The following is a 25,551-nucleotide window of genomic DNA, read 5'->3' as shown; positions in this document are numbered from 1 at the left end:
TTGAGCCTTGGGCTAAATCTGGCCCAGTCCAGCCAACACTGTTTGTTGTTACACTATAAAATATATATTGATATTATAATATATAATATATTATAATATATAATATATATTATTGGTAAAAGGGGAATTTATTGATAAAGGGTACAAGAGGAGCGCAAGGCATCCTGATTACATATATCAAGAAGACAAGGAGTGGCCACTGGCTAAACTATCTTACGTGTTAGAGAAAGGACCTTCCTTGCTAGAGAGTGTGCAACATCGTTTGCTTCTCTAGAAATATAAGAAAAGGAACACTCAGGAATCTGTCTGGCCAAGAAGAGAATATCATCCACTATTCCTGCTACCTCGAGAGGAGGGGGATCATTCAACCCTTGAAGCAGAGATATGATTTTCAGGTTATCAGATTCAATGGAGATCTGGTCAAGGCCGACCTCCAAGATTACCTACAGTCCAATCAAATAGCTAAGGCTTCTCCCATTAGAGCATCATAGAAAACGATTGGTTCAGATAAGGCTAAGAGAGGCTTCCCAAGGTAAATGCGTACCACCATACCAATACCTCCATCATCAGAGTTGATCGGCGCAAGGCAGCATCACAATTTAATTTCAAACGACCAATAGAGGGAGGGAGCAATTGCGCTAAGGTGGTCTCATGATCTGCACTGGTATCAGAACCGAAGTGAACCGTTTTGAACTTAATAAAGGAAGCTTGGGCTGTAGAAAAAACCTCCATAGGTGTGTTTTCTTTTCGATGAAAGATCTTGTCGTTCTTAGCTAGCCAAAGGGGTCAGCATATGAAAAGGACGAGGCTAAGGACTTCTACTGCAACTGTCTTGGTTGGGAAGTTGAGATGATTCCACATCTGAATCAGGTGGGATAAGGTTGGATTAGGAGTGGCAGGGGTGATGAAAGACAAGGCACTGCCAAACCATGTCACTTTAGCAAAGGGACACTCCAGCAGAAGATGATCACTTGTCTCCACCATGTGACCACATATATATTATAAATTTTAAACACCACACACATTTTGTTATATAATATAATCTACGAAGATAATAAGTTTTGGACAAAGTGCACTCAGCCAACTCAAAAGGATTAACTAACCTTTGTGTGTGTGTTTGTGCTCATAAAGTATTCCGTGACTCTGAAGGATAATTGGTTAACCATTTTGAGCTGGCATGTGCATTTTGTCCAAAAACAAGATATGTGGCTGGCTCTCCACGATGGGGCTTTAGTTCCACACCAGGTGGGTTGGGTGTGTGTGTGTGTGTTCATAAAGTATTCCACGACCCACAAGATAATAAGTGATATAATATATTTTATTATAAAGGTATTATGTAAAATTGATAATTTTCTCCCCAGTCTAAATCAACAACCCATGCATCTATCCCTTCCCCTCACCATAATCAAGACCAAATAGGGTCAGGCCTGACGGTGGGTCAGGGTTGGATTTTTTAGTCTCTGAGTGAAGGCTGGGTCGGGCCAGGCCTAGGCCTAACTATGGGGACTAAAGGTTGGGTTGGGGTTTTAAAAAGCCCGGCCCAACCCGACCTTGTTGCAGCCCTAATTCTCACAAAATAGCATTTTGGTCATTTAAAAAATAAAAAACAGTCCACGTATTTTTTGGTAGGAAAAACAGTCCTAGTTAAGAAGAGAGATTCGAGAGAGTAATTTAAAATATCTATTTCATTATTATCAGGAATATCTCCACTCCAGCTAACTCACAGCCATTCAGATAGAATATTCTCACAAATTGGATTCCATCAGAACAGCTGTGAGTCATTCACGTACGCTCACATACGTGAAGTTCCTCATTCACCAAACAAAATGTGATGTCTACAATTGATAATCTCCAATATTTTACAATTATAAAAGATCAGCAGTTTAATTCTCCTTGAGCCTACACGCAGAGGCCTGATCCCGAACTAGGCTATGCGTGCATTGACACTTCGCATCCAAATTCACCCTCGGACTCAACTTTCGAATTGTAGTTTGCTCTAAAATTGATTAGATTATCAGAATAAGGGTCCCACTTCCAACATGCCAAATTCATCCTCAGCAATTCAACTTCCGAGTTCATAGTTTGCTCTAAAATTGATTAGATTATCAGAATAAGGGTCCCACTTCGAACATGCATGCATTTTGAAAATCACCAATGTTTGGGGCCTTCTAAAACGGATCCACATCCTCTACTTCCAAAAGTCTTACTTCCATCCTACTTCCGTGAGCTTATGATGCGCCACCTGGCTTGACATGCATCCAACGGTTGAGATTAAAAAAGACATGAGATGGTTGTTTGAACCACCTTGAACCCCAAACCAAACCCACCCTACTGGTTCTCAAACACATCAAACCAAAACAAAAATCCAAACCCTAACCCAATCCATTTCACCTTATGAGAAATCCAAACCCAAACTTCTTGTCGATTTGTTCAGTTGGTAGTGGCAGCCATGGCGTCTGCAGGTTTGGTTAAGCTGAATGCCTCGTCCTCGCAGTGGATGGACTGGGTGGGTTCTCAAACACATCAAACCAAAACAAAAATCCAAACCCTAACCCAATCCATTTCACTTTATGAGAAATCCAAATCCAAACTTCTTGTCGATCTATTCAGTTGGCAGCGGCAGCCATGGCGTCTGTAGGTTTGGTTAAGCTGAACGCCTCGTCCTCGCAGTGGATGGACAAAAAGGATACACCGGTAGGAAATTAAGACTTATGCTGCCATAAAACTATATGCAGCCCAAATTTCACCCTAATCAATCCTAATAATGTCCTCTCTTCTCTCTTCCTCACCCCTCCATTCCACCCCTTCATCTCTAACTGCGGATTTCCCCTTCCTCTCTCACTCCTTTCCTCTCTCCAGCCTCACCTCGCTGTGGAAAAATATGGTTACCTTAAAACGCAAGAAAGGAGCTTGATTGGTTACAAAGTAAGGACTCTCTCGTGCACACACAGTAGAACAGAGGACAAAATAAGAAAGAAAGAAAGAGCGAGAGACAGACAGAAGCTCTCAATGGATTGAAGCAAGACTTCTGGAAAAGGCACTACAGAACGAAATCCTGATAGACGACGACATCTTTTAATGGGAAAAAATCCCAGATCTAAGAAGTCTCTCAATGATATCCCTGCGTTTTTATGTCATCATCATCTGGTCAAGAGATAGAACAAAAATAAGTGCAGCTTGTTCTTCCGTTCCGGCAAAACACAAATGATGGAATGAATCAAGTGGATTGCCAAATCTTCAATCTTTTGAACTTTAATGATCAATAACATGGCCAAATAAATTCAAACCAAGTTAAAAAGTTCAGGATTTTCTCCCATCATGGAAAAAAAGCTCAAGTAGACAACAAATTAAGAATGAGATTTGAGGGTCGAAACACAACAACAATTAAATGCTGGTTTAAGGGAATGTGATGCACAAGGCATTGAAAGAGAACTTTTTCGCTTCGTTGGATTTTTCCTTTTTAAGTCTTCCTTCGATGTTCATCACAGCTAAATACTTTTTTGGAAAGAGAACTTTTTCGCTTCGTTGGATGCAAATGAAACTCTGTGATCTCGAGCTCTGGATTTAAGAGTAATGCATCTGCTGGGTTAAGCGAGATCTATTAATCTGGGCCTTGTTGCTTAGGTGCTGCTTCTTTGGATCTCGTGCTGTTGAGTTTGGATTTCATGTCGTCTCCCCGAGAACTACTCCGGCAGTAGGGTTCTTCTTCAACGGAGGGTTGAGGCGGGAAGAAGAACCCTGTTTATACCTTCGAACCTTACCTCTGAAAACCTGTTTGATGATCCCACTCCCAGTCTTAGGGATCTCCTCCGATTTATTTCTTCTAAGTTTTTCCTTCAAACACCCATTTGGAATGATCCTCTTTGGTACCGCCGTCATTGATGATTGCTCCGGCGATATCTGCGTCTTCGTGGGATTCTAAAACTCTAGATGAGAGAGGTTTGGGTTTAGTTTGAGTGAAATGGGTTTGGGTTGATGAGCTGAACCGGTTAGGTGAGTTTGGTTTGAAGTTCAAGGTGGTTCAAACAACCATCTCATGTGGTTTTCAAAATATTTTGAATTTTTTGAATCTCAACCGTTGGATGCATGTCAGGCCAAGTGGCGCATCATAAGCTCACGGAAGTAGGATGGAAGTAAGACTTTCGGAAGTAGAGGATGTGGATCCCTTCTAAAACCCCATGTTTGAAGAAAAATGGTTTTTCCCAAAGCAAAGCAACACAACCCATATTCAAAGAAACATAGTTTTTCCCACGTTTTAGAATTTACAGAGAGACACTCGCCCTTGCGGAATCAATATAGCAATCAACTCCAACTCCAACTATCCATCCAATGGCGGGGAGGAATTGGACACGCATCTCATATTGGATGAATGAAGAAAAGGAAAAAATTTACAAGGGAGAAGATAGTTGGGAATGCCATCAACTTTTTGTAAGTGAGCGGCTCATTTCGTGCCGTTTTGGAAGTTGTAGACAAGTAAGTCTACTTTCTTTTAGTTTTTGCCTCACTTAATTTCAATATTTTGGTGATTTTTAATCTTTTTTCTACTGAGAAAATGTCATTGCTACCCTCCATGGAGTAGTGGTGTTGTGTACAGTTACATTATGTGACGGATGAGTTTTATGTAAAACCTTTTGAACCATATTTCCCTTTGGCTCCATTTGGTTGCAAAGGGAATTAAAGGGAAAGAAAATGAAATTTTCATACTTAAAAAAGGAATTTTTTTTAATCATCACCCCATGTGACACCATGTGATAATATATCTAACTCCAAATCAGTCCATATATAGTTGGTTATTAAATTTCATTTTACTTTGCATCCATTTCCCTTTGGTTTAAAACGTAAAATAAATATTACATGTAAAATGTGTCTTTACTAGATATGGTAAGAAATTTAAATAGTTTATACAATCACATGGGATAATGCTTACAAAAGTTTCTTTTCTAGGTTTGAAAAATTTCCCTTCCCTTCCCTTTAATTCCCCTTGCAAAGAAGATGGGTAAAAGAAGATGATGATTTGGGGAAGATGAGGGCATTTTGGGGTTTTTAGGAACAAGGATTTAGGGGTAAAATAGTCTTTTCAAATTAGGTTAGGGTAATACATAAATGAGGGCAATTAGGTCTTTTCATTTATAAAAATAAAACAAAGGGTAAAATGGTCATTTTTAATTAGTTTAGGGCAACAAATAAGTGAGGGTAATTAAGTCTTTTCAGATTTAAGAAAATGGAGCAAAGGGTAAAATGGTCAAAATTTTGGCATCTAACTGTGGTATTTAACGGATTGGACCTATCTGGCATTTGGGTTGTAAAGCCGGGGTGGTACGTGGAATATTGAGCCGCTTAGGGGGGGTACAAGGAATATTGGGTGCATTATAGGGGGGTACGTGTACTTTACCCTATTTAATATGGTCAAACTGTAATTTGCACTAGTAAATTTTCTTAAATAAATAATGGATGTTCTCAGGAAGGTGGGGAAAAGCTAAACTAGATCGATTCAAAGATGCACAACGCTCGGAAAACTTGATCTGGATAAGTTTCACAAGCAGATGAAGCGGGCCTTTCGACTCTTGTTTGGGCGTCGGCACTCCAGCATATAGTTCGTTCGCGGTTATTGGTTGTTTGTCAGGAAGGGAAAGACTAGTGGCCACACCCAGTGTCAACGGAATGAAAATGTTCTAAACGTTGCACCTAGACACATGGGGGTGTGGGCGAAATGACCATCCCACACCCTTGAATGGTGGAAATGCCACTCCCATGTGTTGGGCACAGCCTGAACTGCAACACAAAGAACATCCTTAAATAAAATAGATAATGGCAATTCGATCAATATTTTTTCGGAGAAAGAATGCAACTCGGTCGTGTGTTGTGGCATGTACCTAAGCTGAGACACAGCTGGGCACAAAATGACCACCCCACCCCCATGGAAAGGTAGGGGTGTGCTAGTCATTTTGCACCTAATTGTGTTTGGGCATAGGTACACGCTACAACACATGACTGGGTGGCATTCCTTTTCCCTTTGTTTTTTTTTTTTTTTTTTTTTGATAAATCAATTCAAAAAATATTGGAAAGTGTAAAACTAGATAATGGAACACATTGAACCTAGGTATGTCAATTCTAGGCCCAACTACTAAAACCCAAAATCAACCCGACCCATTTATTAAACGTGTTGGGCTAAAGCCCAACCTAACTAACATTCGATTGTTCTCCTACCCAACCGGTAAAAAATAGGGGCAATTACTATCACTACTCTACACTTATCCTATATTTACTAAAACTACCCTACCTTAAACTTCTTTTCTAATGCTACCGTGCTTTTAAACTTTTACATCTCCTTCTACCCTGATGTTTTTAAAAACCCAGATTGCCCTTCCTTTTCACCTACTAACCTGTTATTCTATTTAACCTCCCATTCATCTTCTATTTTTGACCTTTTTTGTCATTAAAATAGTAAAGAATGAAAGCACCCACCCACTTCTCTCTCTTTCGCTTTTAATTCCATTCCTTTTGTTTTTTCCTTCAATTTTTTCTATTTAATTAATTTTTTATTCAACATTTCATCCTCATCGTTCTTCTTCGAAATTTGAACAGATCATGGTTCTAAGTATCGGTATCGTATCGGGCGGTACGTATTGGTTTTGCTAGTCATCGATACTGATACCATGCCGATACCATATCATGGTAGCACAATACGGACAAGGGGTAAAATGGTTGGAAAATTCATTTTTTAAGGAGATTCAGGGGTAATTTTGCTCAATACAACCGATCCAGACCGATATCATATCAGTAGCACGGTATGGACATGGGGTAAAATGGTCAAAAAGCTCATTTTTTAAAGGAGATTCAAGGATAATTTTGCCCGATGCAGCCGATCCAGGTCGATACCATATCGGTATCGTATCGGTTTTGCAGGTTATTGATACCTGTTCCAATACCGTGCGTCGACTCTCTTCAAAGCACCCCACTTCTTCTCTCTTTCCTGTTTTTATTTAATTTACTTTTTATTATTTTTGAAGAGAGTCGATCAGTTCCATGGTTTTAGTGCACGGTATTAGAACGAGTATCGGTAACTTGCAAAACCGATACTATACCGATACGATATCTGCCTGGATTGGCTGTATCAGGCAAAATTACCCTGGAATCTCCTTAAAATGAGTTTTCTGACCAATTTACCTCCTGTTTGTACCATGCTACCGATACTGCATCATCGCGGTATTGGTATCGATGACTAGCAACATCGATACGTATTGCCTGATACCGGCGATACGATATTGATACTTGGAACCATGAACTATTCAAAGAAGAACAATGAGAATGAAATGTTGAATAAAAAATGAATTAAATAGAAAAATTGAAGAAAAAACATAAAAAAAAAAATTTGAATGGAGTAAAAAATGGGAGAGAAAAAAAGTGGGTGGGTGCTTTCATTTTTTTACTATTTTAATGATAAAAAAAAGGCAAATAATAGAAGATGAAATGGTAGGTTAAATAGATTTTTTGTTTTTTGGTAAAGGCAGGTTAAATAGATTAACAGAGTATTAGGTGAACAGGAAGGGCAATCTGGGTATTTAAAAACATGAGGGTAGAAGGAAATGTAAAAGTTTAAAAGTAAGGTAGTATCAGAAAAGAAAAGAAGTTTAAGGTAGGGTAGTTTTAATAAATATAGGCTAAGTGTAGGTTAGTGATAGTATTTGCCTCTAAAAAATATCACTTACAGTAAGTCTCGCTAAAGATTTCTTAAAGAGCATTAACCCATATAATTTCACAAGAATATTTCAACCTATTTTGATTTTGTGCATCATTATAAGTAGGCATAGAAGCGAGAGCATTATGAGATTAAACGTAAAATATTATAGTGAAAATTAAACCCCCTAAGTTCCAAGAGGCCATGGAATTTGCTTCCAAATTATGCTTCCTAAGCACAAACAAATTTTGTGTGTGGCTTGAGAGAGAGAGAGAGAAATGTTTTACATGTACCAATAGCAACTCCAATCTTTAAAACATTATTTACAGTCTTGCCTCTCCAGTCTCCAATATCGCTTCCCCCCTCTCTTTTAATCCCGTAAAAGACTGTTCAAGTGTTCAGACTTCAAATTAGGTACTTGTATCCTATCGCCGGAGCTGGTACGCGCTATTGCCGGTGCTGGCGCCGGAGCTTGGAATTCTATTCCTGACTGTTCTCCATATTCATACCCCATCATTCTCATTGGCCTCGTTCTACCATTTTTTTCACCTGAAAAACAAGAAATTCCATGTTCGTCAGTGACTTCTTACAGCAACAGAAACTAATTCTCTCTGTTTATTATCCATACCTTTGGGATCCAAACCAGGCTTTGCAGATGCAGATAAGATAATAAGAGTTGGGGTGATGATGGTAAGCAAAGCCCAGAAGAAGAATATCAAAACGAAGGCTCTCCCAGACATTTGTAAGCATAGAGCTTGGAACAGTAATAACAATATATGCTTGGCCAAGGTTTTTCTAGCTAGAGAAAGGAGGAGAAGCTAGCAGGCCATGTTTTGACAACCATGATTTAGAAAAATCATAACAAACCACTTTCTTAGTAGGAAAAATCTTCTAGCAATCTGAATCACAAGAAAAACAAACAAGAAGGTTTCTTAGTAGTTGAAGGGTGGTTGTACCCATTCTTCCATTTTGATTTATAAGATTAATTTTTGTTAATTTCTTGTATCCTTCATTGGTAGTATCAATAAATCAAATTAATTACTACTTAATCTATTCAATTAGTAGAACTATTTAATATGATAATCATTGAATTAATGTGTGGGCACGGAAGGGATATTTGGTACTACCCAGCCACCAAATTTGATTCCATGGGAAATAGCTTGAATACTGATATGGAGTCAAGGATTAGCTGCCAAGAGATTTGTCTCATGGATGCCAGTTCCAATGGACGACCATTTCCTTTTTGTTTTTTTTTTTTGCTGCGCGGTGTTCAGTCAAAAATTGCCGGGCAGCAACCATGTTCCCACTGCCCCAATTGTTGGCGCCGATTTGGAATTCAAAAGGGTATTTTGGAAAATACCAAAACCCAAGGGGAAAGGGAATATTTCAAGTTTACACCTAAGATTGAGGGCAGTAGGAACATGGTTGAAGCCAATTTTTTTCGAAAAAGACCCCTTGCCCCTCCTGTCCCACGCTCTCCATTGGTGCATACCCACAAATTAGTGATGCACCCATCCTCGAATACCCTTTTATATAAATACACTTAGACATAAGAGCGTGTAAAATTACCATACCACCTCACCTTGTAAAAAAAAAAAAAAAAATTATTCATGTATATGCCTCGTGCGCTCCCATTGGCCTTCGTTCTAGATCTCCTCCTGCCCTTATTTTAACATTCCCATAAACAATGCTAATATTTGACTAATTCTATGGGGAGAGGGAAAGGGAGTATTGTGGACATAGTTTTAGGTATCCATTTGGTATCGGCTTTTCAGTATCATTGATACAAGTCACTGATACGGTACAAATAAAGGGTAAAAATGTGAAAAAAGTATGGTATCGGTATTTTTTAGGGCAAAACCATGGTTTTAGGTATCAATATCGGACCGGTATGTATCAAAATTGTATTAAAATTGATATCAATATCAATATCGGTTCATATCGGTTATATTGAATGGTTTTGTCATAGTGGTTCATAACAATATCGGTATCTGTTTGTATCGATTCATATCATATTGTATTGGATCGATTCGTTTTGGCCATATCGAACCGATACATATCTCCAGTCCATACGGCCATACCGGTATCAATACAGATTTATCAGTCTGTATTGGCCCATATCAGCCATATTGGTATCGATAACGGTCTACATTGGTGTCGACGAAATGTGAGGGACTGAGGGTAGGTGGATGTCGCAGCGCCAATTTAACTCACTTCAAGCGAAGAATATAGGAGCTACGGTCGTCAGTTCAATCCGCATCATGGTTAGTGATCTTGGTATCGGCTGGATCGAATTGGCCGATATGGATCGGGGTCGCCCAAACTCGGACAAATATGACACTTTTATCCCTGTTTTCTTATTTTTTTTAAAAAAAACTAACTTTTTTACACTTTTACCCCTATCCGTATAGCTGGATCGGATTGGATCGGTATCGGAATCGGTCTCGGCCGATACCGATCTAATCAGGCCAAAATCGGCCGATCCGATCCGATACCTCAAACCATGATCCGCATTCATCAATCCAACCCTACAACCCTCCACTAATGAGTTAGTGTATAGCAACCAATTGGATATCACATATGGTTTTGATCGAAGAGTCTGCAATGGTATATCCTCAAAGAAACATATTGGCTATCATAAAAAAATTGTTACAACTATTAAATGTATGTATGCTGGTAAAAACTGATTTTACCAACATAGTATACAAGTCTTGATTGATACAAACAGACTTTACTAACATAATATATAAATCTTGATTGATATTTTCTAATTCCTTTTAAGATTTTTGACATAACTCTCAAAACCGACTCAAATGCACCTTGAACCCTACCAACATGAGAATCACAATCCAATGATAATGATCGTTGATAGGCTATGGTCTTTGAAGAGGGAAACAGATCACAGAAAAATTATGGATGAGGGTTTCGGTGAGTAAACAAACAAGGCTGCGATTAAGGAAACTGATGGGTGGACTATTTTGTATTACAGATTTTTGGGAAATTTGAAAAGTATCTTCGTTCCTTTTTTTTTTCTTTCTTTTTGGGTAAATAAAAGTATCTTCATTCAAGTTCAAAAAGAAATGAATACTGGATTACAAGGAGTAAACTCTAAGCATTGCCCCTGCCCTCTTTTAACAACTAGATTGTTCTATAAAAAGTTTGCGCCAGTTGCTCTATCATCCTCTCAGAATGGATGATTATGACATCTTCCGGATTGCAATGGGGTACACCAAATTGCCAAAGCACACAAGTAGGCACGTAGAAACTGGTGTGAGTCAGTCCCATCAGTTACCCGGACTTTATAGGATCGGACGCTCTACTGGCCACCAATGAACCCTCCACCTGATGTTGTTGCTAGTAATGCCCTGCAAGCGTTGAGTCCAGTTCAAGATACGGTAATAATCTTCAGGTGGCTGCCGCTTTGTATAATGGATTGCTTTGAACTTTTGACATTCCAAGGGCTTCACCAGGGCCAGTCGAAGCTAGACTTGTAAGAGACCAAGACAACTATCAAAGTTGTCTAGATGGAAGCCAGACTTGTAAGAGACCAGAGCACCAATTAAAGTTGTCTAGATGGATGTCAAACTTGTACGAGACCAGGGCACCCATTAAAGTGCCAACAGGCATGTTATACCTAGTGCTAAATGTTGGTTTCTGAAGAACCATCCAAAAACTCCATCGTGTAATTATTTGCCAGCTTCGGACTTCTTATCTTTATTTATTTTTTTTTTTTTAAGGTTTATTCTGAGGTACTATCTCTCATTGAGCCCTGTAGAGTTCAACTGAAAGTTGTGCAATTAACAAGCAGCATGCCCGTTTCTGACTTGGTAGGTGGATTTTCTGTGCCCAGTGTTTTAGAAATTGGAATCAGCACCGGAATTGGTCGCCGCAGATTCTGATCCAAATTGGCAGGAATCGGCTAAGAAATGGCAGGAATTGGCAAAAATGCCCTAGAAACCCCGATCTGAATCAGCCGGAATCAGGATTGGTCTCAGCCAATTCCGATCCAAATTGGCCGATTCCGCCGATTCGATCCCGATTCCTCAAACCATGTCTGTGCCTATTCAACTTTTAGAGTTAGTGGTGTTGGGAATAGGTGCTGCAAAATTATCTTGGGGCATAACATGGTCTATGTTTATTGTGTTCTTGCTCCTAGCGTGCTGCATTGTCTGGGCCACCTGATGTTCTGGTCTCCACACCAGCTTGCATTTCAACATGTATGTCAGGAGACGTTCTTCAAGCAAAGTCCCTTCAGGATTCACTTTCGATCCTTGTTCTGGACGAGGTACGGATTTTTGAAAACCTCTCTCTCTCTCTCTCTCCCATATATTTCGTGATTGGAACTTTAAGCTGAACCTGCATCAAAATACTACTCCCATTGGAGAAGTATTTATTGCAATGGGAACCATTATGCTACCGGAGTTTCTTTTCATATATTTATTGTTATAAAATTCTAAATGAGTGGTATGGAAGTTAGATCACCAAAGGGCAGATGATGCTTAGTTGTACATGTAAACAATTATTGCATTCACAGCTCTACTAACTAAAATAAAGCTTTATCCCAACTAAATGGGTCTGGCTACTCACTTGTCACCATACCTGGGTCATAGTGTAGTGCATTGTTTCCAGGGTATACCCTAGCATAAGTTTGAAGATGCGAAAATATTGGATCTTATTAATACATTTTTATCATGTGCTTTCTGATTGAAAAATGTTTTGTCTCATTGTATGACTAATTCAGCATGCATGCAAGGATCTGACTTGCATAAGCTTTTAATTGTTTATTATGAATAAATTAATCATCATTCTGTGAGATTTATTTGCTTTGTCCTGTCTGAATATTTAACCTTGTTGCATTCACAGTTCCTGTGGGTATTTTCCCTTACCTTAGAATTCTGGTCACTTATTTTCCTTTATTGGACTAAGAAAACATTGATATGTTTCCAGGCCGACCTTCTTTTGTCATATGGCTACGAAGATGATCTAAAAGCACTTACTCCTTATATCCCTCGACGTTGTCAATCACTTCTTATGTCTGCAACCTCAAGGTTTGTTGTGTACATTTCTTTTCGAGTGTCTGTAATTAAGCTTACTAATTGTGCTATTACTTGACAACTCCCAGCAGTTTGTGTCATCTTGGGGTTCTGTGTATAACTGTATATTGTATTAATAAAAAGGGAAAATTACACCCCTCCCCTGTAATTTGCCCTAATTACAACTTCCTCCCGTGTTTCAACAATTACACTCGTACCCCCTCTGGCTGACGGTGTTAGCCTGGTGTTAGTTATAGTTTGGAAAAGACTGTTTTACCCTTAACCCTTTCCCTGCATTATCTTCCTCAATTCGCTCTCCTCAACCCTTACCCTGCAGCCCCGTCCCCACCCCCTTTCCTGCAACTCCGCCCCCATCCTTGCTGCCGGCGCAACCCATCTCCCTGCCCCCAGTCATGCTGCCGGGACAGCCCATCTTCCCACCCCCACTCATGCTCTCTCTTTCTTGGCCAATCAATCCCCATATTCCCTTCTCTGATCTCTCTTGGTGAGGATTGGTGGAGACCCCTGCCGCTGGCACAACCCATCTCCCCGCTCCACTCATGCATACCACATTTGGTGTTGCTGCTTGAATCTATTAGAATTGGAGCCTTCTTGCAGTTTTCATAAACTCGCTGCAATGCACAAGCAAAATAACCATGTCAGACTCTCAAAGAACATAGGCCATTTAACAAAATCCAGATCCTGCCTCTTTGAGCTTTTAGGGCAAATGGCAATCAGAAAAGGAGGAAGGCTCACCTGAATGGTTCATCTCCGGTGTGTTTTTAACCCCACCTGTGGCATCCCTGTAGAGCACATGGCTCAGCATTTTTGACCTTTCTATGCCGAACGTGTTGGCCAGCCTCCTGTATGGTTCTTCATATGATCCAAGAACAGAGAGGTCAAGAGTCCTGCCCACATCCTCTGATTCCATGAATACCTTACAGTGGCCGGTCTCCAAACCATGCTCTGTTGTTGGCTGATCTTTATACCATGGAATCCCTCCACATAAGTTGTCCTGTATACCATGTTCCAACTATTCTCAGCAATCAGCAGGCTCCACAATTCTTCCAGACTCAACAAACAGAAACCCACTTTGTTGGTGTTTTGATGCACTATTGATAACTTTTTTGAGTCTATTAAGACCTGTTATCGGTATTCAAATCTGGATTTCTGTTTTAAAGAATCCTATCCCTAATAGGATATCTTTATAACTTACAGATCAGACCATCAGATCAGCTTATATTTTTGAGGAGTTGTTCCCCTCTACAAATCAGACCTTCGACCAAGTTTTCACTTCAATCTGAGTTTCTGATCGTCCAATATATCTCTTGAATCTGGTCCCTTCACAGCGGTTCTGGTTTTTAAACTCAGTTTTGAGAGGGTATTAGAAACCCATCAATAGGTTTGAAAGAGCTAGCTGCAAGAAAGAGGAAACTACTAAGAGCTACTGATATGATCGGAGCTCTATATTCAGGAAGTAGTTGTAGGCTTGCTAGATTGATTTATACTCCATGAGCCGTCACAGGCGTGTGATGATAAAAATTCGCACTGCCAGCATGAAGACATGGGTTCAAGTTTGAGTGCTAACACGTTGAAGTTTGAAGTTTGAAGTTTGAACTTTAATGGCGTTTCTGCTTCATCTTTGACATTCCCACCTTTCTATTTTTTCCTTCTTCTTTTTTTGTTTCTTTTTGGGTTGTTCGTGGAAGATAACCAAATGATTCGTCCACCACAAAGAAACTTCAAAGGATGTTTCTCTTCAACCATACAATGGAGCTCAAGTGATGAGGCTGCCAATAACATATCCCCAGCGACTCCTCCCATGTCAATTACTGAACATCCTTTGCGCATCTGGCTCACACATTGAACATCCTTTGCGCATCACCAACCTCTGCAACTTCTCCAAGTCACTGTATGCCGCTGCAGTGTACACATAGTTCCAAAGAATGTCATCGCCTGCGATGGAAGTCGTCTCCATTGAAAGTCCACAGTTCGAACCCGTCTGGCTTTCTCAACAAGGAGGGACGGGTAGGGGAAGTGTTTGCAGTCGCAGGGATGGGGGCGGGTGGGGTTGCAGGAGGAAGAAGAGAAGGGTATTTGGGCATTAAATAAATTACCCCTTACTAACGTCACCACTTATCGGAGACGCACTAACGGACTGGGGCTGTTTGTAACACAAGATAAACTGTATGAGAGGGGTGTAATTATTGAAAACACATGGGAGGGGGATGTAATTTTCCCTAATGAAAATGATTCCATCTTGTAGCTCCTGTACAGCTGATCCCCATTATGTGCTGATGAAGCTTTACTAATACGTTCAGATTTATAGCAGTTCGGGCGTTATGCTCTCTCTCACTCTGTAATTAATAATAAATATTCCTTCGACCCCTCTCCCCTCATGGGGGGAGGGGGAATTTGAAAACCTGAATTGGTTAATTCATAACACAAAAGCAGTGTAAATAGGTTTAATAGATTTCAATCATATTGATAACTCCTATGCTCTAAAGACCTTCTTTGCCTGTTCGATATATTTACTTGGTCTGAAACAGGGGGGGGGGGGGAAGTGAGAAACTGTAACATTAGGCTTCACATATATTCATGAGAGCATCTTGCAAAATTATTATTTGTATTTCCTTCTTCCAGTGCTTATGAAGGTTCATCTATGCCAAATTTTTGTCTCTTCCTTGAATGGCAGTGCTGATGTTGAGAAGTTAAAGAAGCTTGTTCTACACAATCCGTTCATTTTGACTCTGCCAGAAGTTGGAGATACTAAGGATGAGATTATCCCTAAAAATGTTCAGCAATTTTGGGTAAGATTTTCTGCCCACTTAACTAGGGAAAATTGATCTGAAAAATCCAAAGGGGTAGCTAAGTTGGCAAGAACCAACACCTCAAAATTAAGAGTTAATGAGTTCAACTCTTCTTGAGGCCTACTTATCAAAAAAAAAAAGGTGATCTGAGTAATCAAAGTTATCTTGTTCTTGTTTAATTTGGCCACCACCTAAAGCATTAAGCAGTAAAATAAATAAACAAAGCAACCTCGAGCAAGAAACACAACCATTGAAATTGTTCAGCTGTGTGCCTATGTCCGTGGTGTACTCTGGCTTCACTATTACCTCCCACTCTTACTCTCACTCCCTAAGAATAAAGGCAAAGAGAGGAGGCTACTTAAAGAGGCCCCATGGTCAAGGCCCTTTTATAAGCCTTTCCAATACATAATTATGATATGACCACGACTCCTCTATGGAATCTGTTAGTAGAGAAAGAATTCTCACACCTATTATGACAATTGACAACAAGATAAATATCACAATAATTCTGCTCTGTTTGAAGCCAACATGTAAATCTCTATTGTAGAAGCTCCTCCATCCCCTTACAAAAATATGTGGGCCTTATTAATGGCCGAGGGGGCCCCATTCACTTAGTGTAAGAAAGTGTTGGAATATGTAATCCAGAATAACGTGGGGGTATTCTGGTCCTTTTGGGGTTAGTTTATTTATTATGTTATTAGGTATAGTCGGCTATGTGGGTTTTAGTCCCACATCGCCTAGTTTAATCTATTTGTAATTACTCCTCTATTATAAATAGAGGGGTTTACCTCTCAATTAATTAATTCAAGTATTTTACAATTTCCATCTTCTCTTCTCTCTTTTCTTCTCTCTAGAGTTACTAGTTACAGGTCCTAGGTTCTCTACATGGTATCAGAGCTAGGCAACTAGTGACTGATTCCCTCCAAGATTGCCGTTTTGAGAGTCATTTTGGGTTTCCCGTTTGAAGAAGGAAACCCTAGTTCATAGAAGAAGAAGAACTAGGGTTTCGTATGGGTTTTTTATGTTGGTGATTGAAAGAGGGTTGTTCTCGATCGTATGCTGCCTCTGTTTGAGAGACATGGTCTCGCTGCCTCTGATTTGCTTCTATACCTCGGCTGCTATTAATTTCTGTTGATCGAACCAAGTTTTTTTTTGGTTTGATCAAAGAACTTTTGCTGATCGATCTACAGTCAATCATGCTCTCCTTCTTGGACTTTTGATGATTTTTTTCTGCTTGATGGTGTTTCGTTGAGTTCAGAGGTTGAAGACAATATTTCCGCCTTTGGTTATCGCCTCCTTTTTTCGAATTTGGTTTCTGGCTGGTTCACGCTGTAGTCGATTAATGTTGGAGCTTTTCTATTATTGAAACCCTTTTTTGTTTGATTTTGGATGGTTCATTGGTTCTTCAATTATTGCTGTTGCTGCTCTTTGGTTTTGGCCTGAGATTCTAATTGAGGGCAATACCCCACATAGGCGATCCTAATCCAAGGGTTTCATCTCCCAAACCAACCTCTGTTTTGAAGATTAAGTCGAAACAGTGACCTGCTTCCCTGTTCTACCGCCAGATCTGATTTCAAGGCTCTAAATATTTGAGTGGAGCTTGCTGTTTGTAGGAACTACCACCTGGGTTTAATAGGGCCTGGGAGTGCGACTCTACCACTGAAATTTTAGGCCAAACAAAGATCTGTCGTGGATTTTCTCTTGATCTGAGTTTCTTCTTTCCACTAGGTGTTTGTTCGTGACTGAATGTTGAAGACAACCTTCCTAACGTAAGTGGCTTTCTTTTCTTTTATTCTGGTTTCATATATTACCCCTCCTTTCTCTCTTTATTTCACTTAAGCCATTCTCCAAATTTTCATGTCATCATGTGCCATCATTACCTTATTTGAGTTTCCAGCTTTGCCCTTATTTTTTGAAATTATTTACTCCTACATCCTACGGTCTTCTTTGTTTCTTTCAAAGGAATCCTATCCTATTCACCATATTTACCAGAATGCCATTCCTTTTTCAACTTTGTGTTATTTGCAATTCTGCCATTCCCAAACCAATAAATCTAATTCCCTACATGACCCATTACTTTCTTATTTACCAAGGGCCCCTTGCATAATTCTGGTTATTTACGGAACTGCCATTACTTTTTCATACATTCCCCTATTTGTCTACCCAATTGACCCTTAAAAATTCGGGTTTATTACCAGTTTGCCCTTTGGCTTGGATTGTATTTAAAAGTGGATTTCCACCAAATTACAGCCATGCCATCCTTTTTTTCCAACACCGTTTTCTTTCAATAATTCTAATTCCCTTCATATCCCATACATTTGGTATTACCCATAACACCTTTGGAAACTTCTGGTAAATTACAATTTTGCCATTCCTTCCTTTTTACTTAATCATAGCACCTTTGGAAAATTCTGGAATATTACGTTTTTGCCCTATTTCTTACATCATCTCTATTATGTCCACGTGTACTACACGTGAGGGGGGGATTATGTACAATACACCTGCAGACATTGCAGAACACAGAACTTGCAGGAACATTGGTGCAAAACATAGAAGATCAGTTTTCTCCACCATTGCCATTGGGTATCCTTCGTTATTGGGTTGAGTTTGCCGTAAGGGGGAGATTGAAGTATTGAAGAGTATTGAAGATATTTGGTTGTTGCCTATTTGAGGACTTTTAGTTGGGTTGATACAGTATTTTTCCCGCTGTCTGATTTAGTTTGTTTTCGCTGCTTGCTGCTCTAGTTATTTCACTTCAAGATTCTAAGTCACTATGACAATCTGAGATTCATCACTGGATAGCTATTGAAGATCGTTGAAAGCTGCCTTTTTTGGAAGACATTCCAGTCTCGGTTTGCTGATCATGTCTGTTCAAGTTTTGAAGATCTATTTTTTCAAGTTCTTGAAGGTTTATTTGGGAGCTGCATTCATATTTCAAGCTGGATTCTGCTGCAACTTAGTTTTTTTCCATTTATTTCAAGTTGGGCATTAGTACCGTGGGGGTATTCTGGTCCTTCTGGGGTTAGTTTATTTATTATGTTATTAGGTACAGTCGGCTATGTGGGTTTTAGTCCCACATCGCCTAGTTTAATCTATTTGTAATTACTCCTCTATTTATAATAGAGGGGTTTACCTCTCAATTAATTAATTCAAGTATTTTACAATTTCCATCTTCTCTTCTCTCTTTTCTTCTCTCTAGAGTTACTAGTTACAGGTCCTAGGTTCTCTACAGAAAGCAAACCCAGGACTCATCATGTGAAGTACTTTATGTCCCACCATGTAAGATATTTCTGAGTGGGTTAGATCTCTGAAGATGTGCTTGTGGAACTAATTATTTTTATATATTAAAATTCCAAACTAGAAGTCCTTATTGGTCACAGGAATTTAGTATGTCCTGTTGAAGGGGTGGGTGGAGACTTCGAAGTTTCATTTAGTCGACTGGTACCAATATTTCAAACCCTAGCAATTTGGTGATCTTGGCCTGAGAAGAATATGTTTGATCAATAAGTCCATAATTGTGTGAATGAATTTCTAGATTCAGTATTGAACATGAGTGTTTATGGAAAGGATTCAATGTGGATATCACTTGGTATGAACAAGAACGTATGAAGGTAAGAGTAGCCATTGGATAGGCTATGGAAAGGTATAAAGCACTATCAGTGCTCTTGTAGCCAAGGTAATGAGATATCCAAGTGGGGGAGGGTATTAAAGTTCCGTTCTGAAAATAGTCTTAATTTCATATTCCAGCATTATAAATAAAGGTGCCTGGGTGATCACAATTGATCATTCAAGCTTTCTCAGTTCTGGTTTTAGTATTATAGTTTTGAACAAATTTGTTATTCCCACATATTTTAAGACATGATTGCAACATTGAAGCTTCATATTTTGGATTTTGTTAGTTTCAAACAAGGAACTGCAAGCGTCCTTTAAAGTATTCTTATTCCGACCTTTCTACAAAATTTGAGGGTGAGTTTTCTTAACACCAGGGGAATTGATGCAGTTACATCATTAATCCTGTATGGAGGCCTATGCGCAAGCTTGGGAGGTCCGTAAGGTGTTGGTGGCCGTCCAACTTTTAGGTAGTTATATTATAGGTTGGGCCTTTTATTTTTTGGGGGTTTCATTGTAATGGGTCTAATTTATAAGCCCGTAAAAACTAAAAAATGGGGAAAGCTAGTACACGGAATTAGTATTTAAGAGTTTGAGTTAGATTAGAATACTTAATAGCTACATAGAGTTATATTTTGAGTTTATTTACTTTATTGAGAGTTAGTATGATTAGGAGTCTTTTTAGGAGTCAAATTAGGAATTTTAGAAGGTATATGTATTTTCATCAATTAGAGATGATTTGAGTAAAGAATATGATTTTTTTTTATAAGAGATTTGGTGATGTTGAGCAGTGCATATGGGATTGGCATCCCCAAACTTGGTATCTTCTTTTTCTGTTGTCTTCTTCTCACTTATTCCTCCCAAGCAGATAGATCTCATCTTTTTTCTCTCCCTTTCCATTGATCTGATTTCTTCCCTTAACAATGCAGTTGCTTCCGTTACCTCAGATCTGATCACATATTTGATCATTGGGCCTGCCTGCATCTAAGATCCATAATCTAGATTTTCAGATTGCATTATATATCCTTGTTTAAGAGAGTTCAAAAGTTGATGTTTGAGGGTTTGTGGTCATAACAATCAAATGGAGGTTCTTGAATTCACTTTGGAAGATTCAGAAACGGGAATTGAAGATTTCAGGCCCAGGGCTAGTTTGGGGTATTTTCTTACTTTTGCATGGTAGATCATTTTGGATGTCAATTAAAGTACAAACTTGTTGTTTTGGTTCTTACTATGCCCTTAGGCTCTCTTTGATATGATTTCAATTTATCATTTGGTACTGATAGATGGAATAGATTCTAGAATAGGAAACATGTGTTGTATGTTATTCTGGATATGTCATGGTGAACAAGTAGGAAGTTGTATATGGAGATGAAAAATCATTGGGCCATATGGTATGGTGAAAATGGCCAGTTGCCTGAGCATTTCTGTTTGAGATTTCTCCTGGATCCAAAGATCTACCTAGAACGACTATACAAGAGAATCACAGCTAGGAAGCCACAACTATGATCTTCAGAGAAGCCAGGCTGATATGGCTATGGGTAATGATTCTGAGGAGCTCGAGGCTGCAACTAGTGATTCATCTGAGCTCGACTTACTTTGGCAATCCCAACATCCCAAAGTTAATAGTATACTGATGGAGTTGGATCAAAGATCTAGAAACCTCAACCCAAGGCATGTACAAGGGTTTAGGACTTTGTTTCGCCCATGGTTTTGACTTTCGACCAGCCACGAAACCAAATTCTGTCGACATCTCAGCGAGTTGGTGTATTTTTTCCCGTCAAGACTCGGTGGTGGATTTTGGTGGCCATATGGTTAAGATAGGTCTTGAAACTTGACATCCACCCTATTTTAGGCTTTCTAAACACAATGGAAACATTAGTTTTTACAAATTCAAACAAAAAATGGTACTTTGACTTCAGACCCTAGGTTGGTAGTCTACGGCATAGGTGAGCTCTACCCTAGGCTATTCCACACATTATTTAGTACTAATAGAACACATATAATTAAAGTAGAGGTGTAAAACAACTTAATTAAGCATTAGGAATTAAAAAAGATCAAACCATAACCATTTAGTGTATTAAGCATCATATTCATAATCATACATGTTTTGTTAATAATTGTTAGAAACTTAGAAAGAGACATAGATTAAACAAATACAAGTGAATGAATTAGCTTATGGCTTATGCCTATCCATCCTATAGTCCTAGGATCCTAGTAGCCAGTACTGAAACGAGAGCCTTGTTGGATCATCAAAACGATCGTGTTGTTGTTGCTGTTGTCGAATCAAGCTCTGCTCTGATTGAATCACAAACGCTGGCCATGATATATTATGCTGGAAGTAGGCTCGAAGTTGTCCTCAACAGCCCTATAAATGGAATCATCAACCTACTGGAGGTACCCTAACCTACGGTATATATCTTTGAAACGTAAGGAACTCGATCGAGAGCCACTGCTACTAGAAAACCATTTTATTTTACCTAAAAATAAATAAATAATTTGAAAATAGAAAAATAAATCTACCTCCATCAAACTATAGATTGGTGTAAGATACATCACATATAGAAACCATGTAGACAACAAACTATTATTCATGGTGGAACTATGCAAAAAGTAGTTTTTGAGAAGAGTTTTTTATTTAACACTGTTTTTGAGAAGAAATGCAACTCCTCTGTTCTTGAAGCTTCAATCAATAATCTCCAACCACCAATCTTTAATCTCCAGCAATTTATGTGAAATTTCCCAACAAAAATAGTGAAAAGCACAACTTTGGAGGGGTTTTTCAAATCAGGGAGGCGAGATTTGTCTAGTTTTGGGTCGAAATATGGTATATAATACCATAGTTGTCTCGTTGTCACGGCGATCCAAGTCGGTGGAGGGGTGTCTAATCGATATGTCGACAAGTCACCTGCCATAATGACCATGTTTTATTTTTTATTTTCCCTATTTTTAATGTCATTTAGTATGCTATAATATATACCCTATAACATAAAAAATAAACATGAAACTGTACTACTAATCTACTATGATTTAATTCATGAAAGTGTAATATCCATTAGTGTATATGAAATCATGGATTAGCCTATCAAATAAAAAATACTTTGATATTAACACTAAATGTGATAATAAAGTTGAAAAATCAAATGTTAGGTGACTACCGAGTATTCATTAGTGTTGTCCTTGACTCTTTGAGAGTTGAGATATGAAAGTGACTACAAAAGTACCAAAACAAAAAAACAATTACAAGAATATAATTTATATTGAGTGAATAAACCTAATAAACAGCCCATCTAAACAAAATAAAATAAAATTTTGCTGATGTGAATATGGATTGTATGATTGTGTGGTGGTGCCGTGGTGGTGCTTGCTGCTGTTGGTGTTGCTTTACCAAACAAAAAAAATTGCTCTCTCCCTCTCTGTCTCTCTCTCTGCGTGTGTGTGTTTGTGTGAGTGGTGGTGGACCACTGGGCCACTGGCTGTAATCTCTGTCTCTCCCTGTGTGTGTGTGTGTGTGTCTGTGTGCAAGGGAAGAAGAAAGAAAGAAAGAAAAAAAACCCCTCTCCGTGAACTGTGTGCAAGCCTGCAAGGCAAGAAGTAAAAAGAAAACCCCCCAGCCTCTCTGTCGACTGTCTCTTTCTATCTCACGACTCTCTCCCTCGCTGTGATTATTACCTATAAAAAAAAACAGACGAGGAGTCGCTGGAAGTGAAGAAGATGACTCTCTCTCTCTCTCTCGTTGTGTGTGTGTGCGTGAGTGAGTGAGTGAGAGTGGTGGTGGTGAGTGGTGTGACGAGTATACACTTGGTCTCATACAAGGAAAAAAAAAAAAGTCGCCGGAGGACTGGGAGGAGAAGAAGAAGAAGAACCAAATAAAAAAAAATAAACAAAAAGCACTTTACTTACCTGCTTGAAGAGGTTTCCGGAGCTGGGAGTACTCGCCGGAGCCGAGGAAGGAGGCCGAGAGTCGTGGCTGAAGAGGGGTTCGATGAAGTGAAGAACTGCGTCGCCGTCGAAGGAAGGAGGCCGAGAGTCTGTTTTCGATTTCTATTTTTCCCAATTAGGGAGAGTTAGGGTATAATGTTTAAGGAAATTTAAGGAAAAAGCATTAAGGTAAAAAAAATAAATTTGTTAAAACTTAAGTTTTAGACACTGAAACAAGAATATAGCCCGATATGGCCATATGTCGTGGTATGGCGCCCATGTCGGCGCCATGGAGGCCATATCAGTCGATATTCGTGACTCAACCATATCGTTGGTTGATATGCACCCTTCTCCAACAATATGACACCATGGCGATGCCATGACAACTATGATATATACTTAATTCATTGGGCCTGGTTCAACCAAAATGAACCGAGATCGAAATATGGACCAAAACTCGGTGAGATAGCAAGATTTCAGTCGAGATCTTGAATGCTTTATGTATCGCAAGGCATCTCGATTTGGTGGGCTAAGAAACCGAGACAAAAGCGAGATCTTGTACTATGGGCATATAAAAGCCCAAAAGTAGGTAAATTATATGGCAACAAAATTGGAGCAATTACCTATAAATTTTGGTTTTCTTCACATGCAATCCCTTCTTGTTTGTAGGAGTCCAATTCCTGCATTAGGTCCCTCCCATCACAGAAAACCATCTAATGCAAGGTTCAAGAACTCGGTTTCAGTACAGGTTTCGCCCAACCCAAAAACCAAGTTGGGCCGAGATCTCGGCGAGTTGGTGTAAATTTTTTTTTTTTGGAACTCGAAGGCTGGTTTCGGTGGGTTTTAGACCTAGTTTGGGCCTGTCTATTTTAGATCATTTAAACACAATAACACTATCAAATTTTGCAAAAACAAAGTCCAAATAGGAGTTTTACTTCGGACCCTAGGTTGGTAGGTGACGATGTACTAATAGGCCCTGTTCTACACATAATTTAGTAATTGAAATCATACAATTAATATAAAACAACTTAAATAAACATTACAAATGTAAAAGTGTACAATACATCAATCTTAGCATATTACATATATCTCTATCATAAACCATTGTCGAAAATCCTCAAAAATCAGGTCAAATGCACACTTCTCTGTCAAGTTCTGGAGAGATCTTGACTGTCTCGGTCGAGATATGTACATTATAAAGGTAAGTTTGGTCCAAATCTCGGTCGAACCGAGATCTCAACCAGTTGGGGTAGTATTTCATTTCGCCTTTAAGTATTGTCTCGTTTTTTTTTTCTTCAAAAAGAAAGATATTACCGAGATCTCGGCGAGTTCTTGAACTATGATCTAATGGGGTTGGCCCACTTTTACATCGGAGTGGAAGGCAGCAAGCTGGATATGGAAAGTATGTATTTTAGAAGGGCGAAAAAAGAAAGTGGTTTTCAGGTTTGAGAGAGAGATTGTACTGATTTGCAGAGCTGTGTTGTTTCTCCTCTGTTCGTTTTCTCTCTAATGGACGACTCGTTTCTTGTAAGAAAAATAAAATTACTTTTTTATCCTTCATTTGAGCTGTTTATAGACACATGTTCATTAACAACTTGCGCATCAGATATAAATGATTCTGTCATAAATCATAAACAGCTCATCAGTTTTTTTATTAATTTTAATAATCTTGATTTATATTTAGGAGAGGGCCATAAATCATACCAAACGCCTGCAGAAATAGAAATCCGTTAGAAAAATAGAAATATAAATCATAACTAAGACAAGAGTTAATTTACTCAATTTTTGTTCAATTCCTTGTGCAAATATGATGATGGGATTGCTAGAATCTAGACCAAGTTTTAGAACTTGACCAGACTGGTTTCGCCCGAACAGGACACTTTCGGGTTTGCTCTCACCATAGAGTCGTATAAGTTGACAACTGAATCAAACTGGCTAGTTTTTATTGTTTTCTTCGAATTACATGACTGTCCTATCCGATTTTACAGTTTCCTTCTGTAAAAAATGAATATTAAGCCTATGGAGACTCGAATCATCAAGCTACCGCTAGAAGGGAGAGGCACCATTGACCATGCTGATTAGTGTTCTTGATTTTTGACAGTTCCTTTTTTGTTTTTCTGTCTAATTTTCCCCAAGTTTTAATTATTTTGTCATCCATTTTTTAAACCGTGGTTTGACTGATCAAAAGACTCAAACTGTAATTAGGCCCTCTTTTTTGGTTTGCTGCTGGTCTGGTTTCAGAAACTTTGTTCTAGACCTCCTTTTTTCAGTTCAATTTTTTTTCTCTTTTTGTTATATATATATATAATTATTTATACACCATCTTCTTCATTCACCATAACCAAGCTATCATGTCCATGAAACTGGCATTACCTCTGTTCGCCTCTGCCCAAATAACCACAAACAGTAGCATGGTCTGAAGCACAGAACCTGTGGAAGGTTGAACTAAAATAACAAGTCCCACTTTTGCATTAATTCTCCAAACAATAATCATCCGAGTATC

General features: G+C 38.9%; 1 protein-coding gene across 1 annotated transcript in view; it reads left to right on the top strand.

The window, feature by feature from the left end:
* Window positions 1-11,401: 11,401 nt before the first annotated feature.
* The window catches only part of LOC122661370 (DEAD-box ATP-dependent RNA helicase 16), a 29,993-nt gene continuing 15,843 nt past the window's right edge, over window positions 11,402-25,551 (top strand). Inside the window, exons 1-4 of the mRNA XM_043856747.1 lie at window positions 11,402-11,505; window positions 11,835-11,963; window positions 12,626-12,726; window positions 15,407-15,521. Coding sequence (XP_043712682.1) covers window positions 11,488-11,505; window positions 11,835-11,963; window positions 12,626-12,726; window positions 15,407-15,521 — 363 coding nt within the window. The 5' untranslated portion in view covers window positions 11,402-11,487. The remainder of the gene's footprint in view (window positions 11,506-11,834; window positions 11,964-12,625; window positions 12,727-15,406; window positions 15,522-25,551) is intronic.

This window comes from Telopea speciosissima, chromosome 5 (assembly GCF_018873765.1).
Source record: "Telopea speciosissima isolate NSW1024214 ecotype Mountain lineage chromosome 5, Tspe_v1, whole genome shotgun sequence".
NCBI classification, from domain to species: Eukaryota; Viridiplantae; Streptophyta; class Magnoliopsida; order Proteales; family Proteaceae; genus Telopea; species Telopea speciosissima.
The sequence above is the reverse complement of the archived record's forward strand: the minus strand, read 5'-3'. Positions and strand labels throughout refer to the sequence as shown.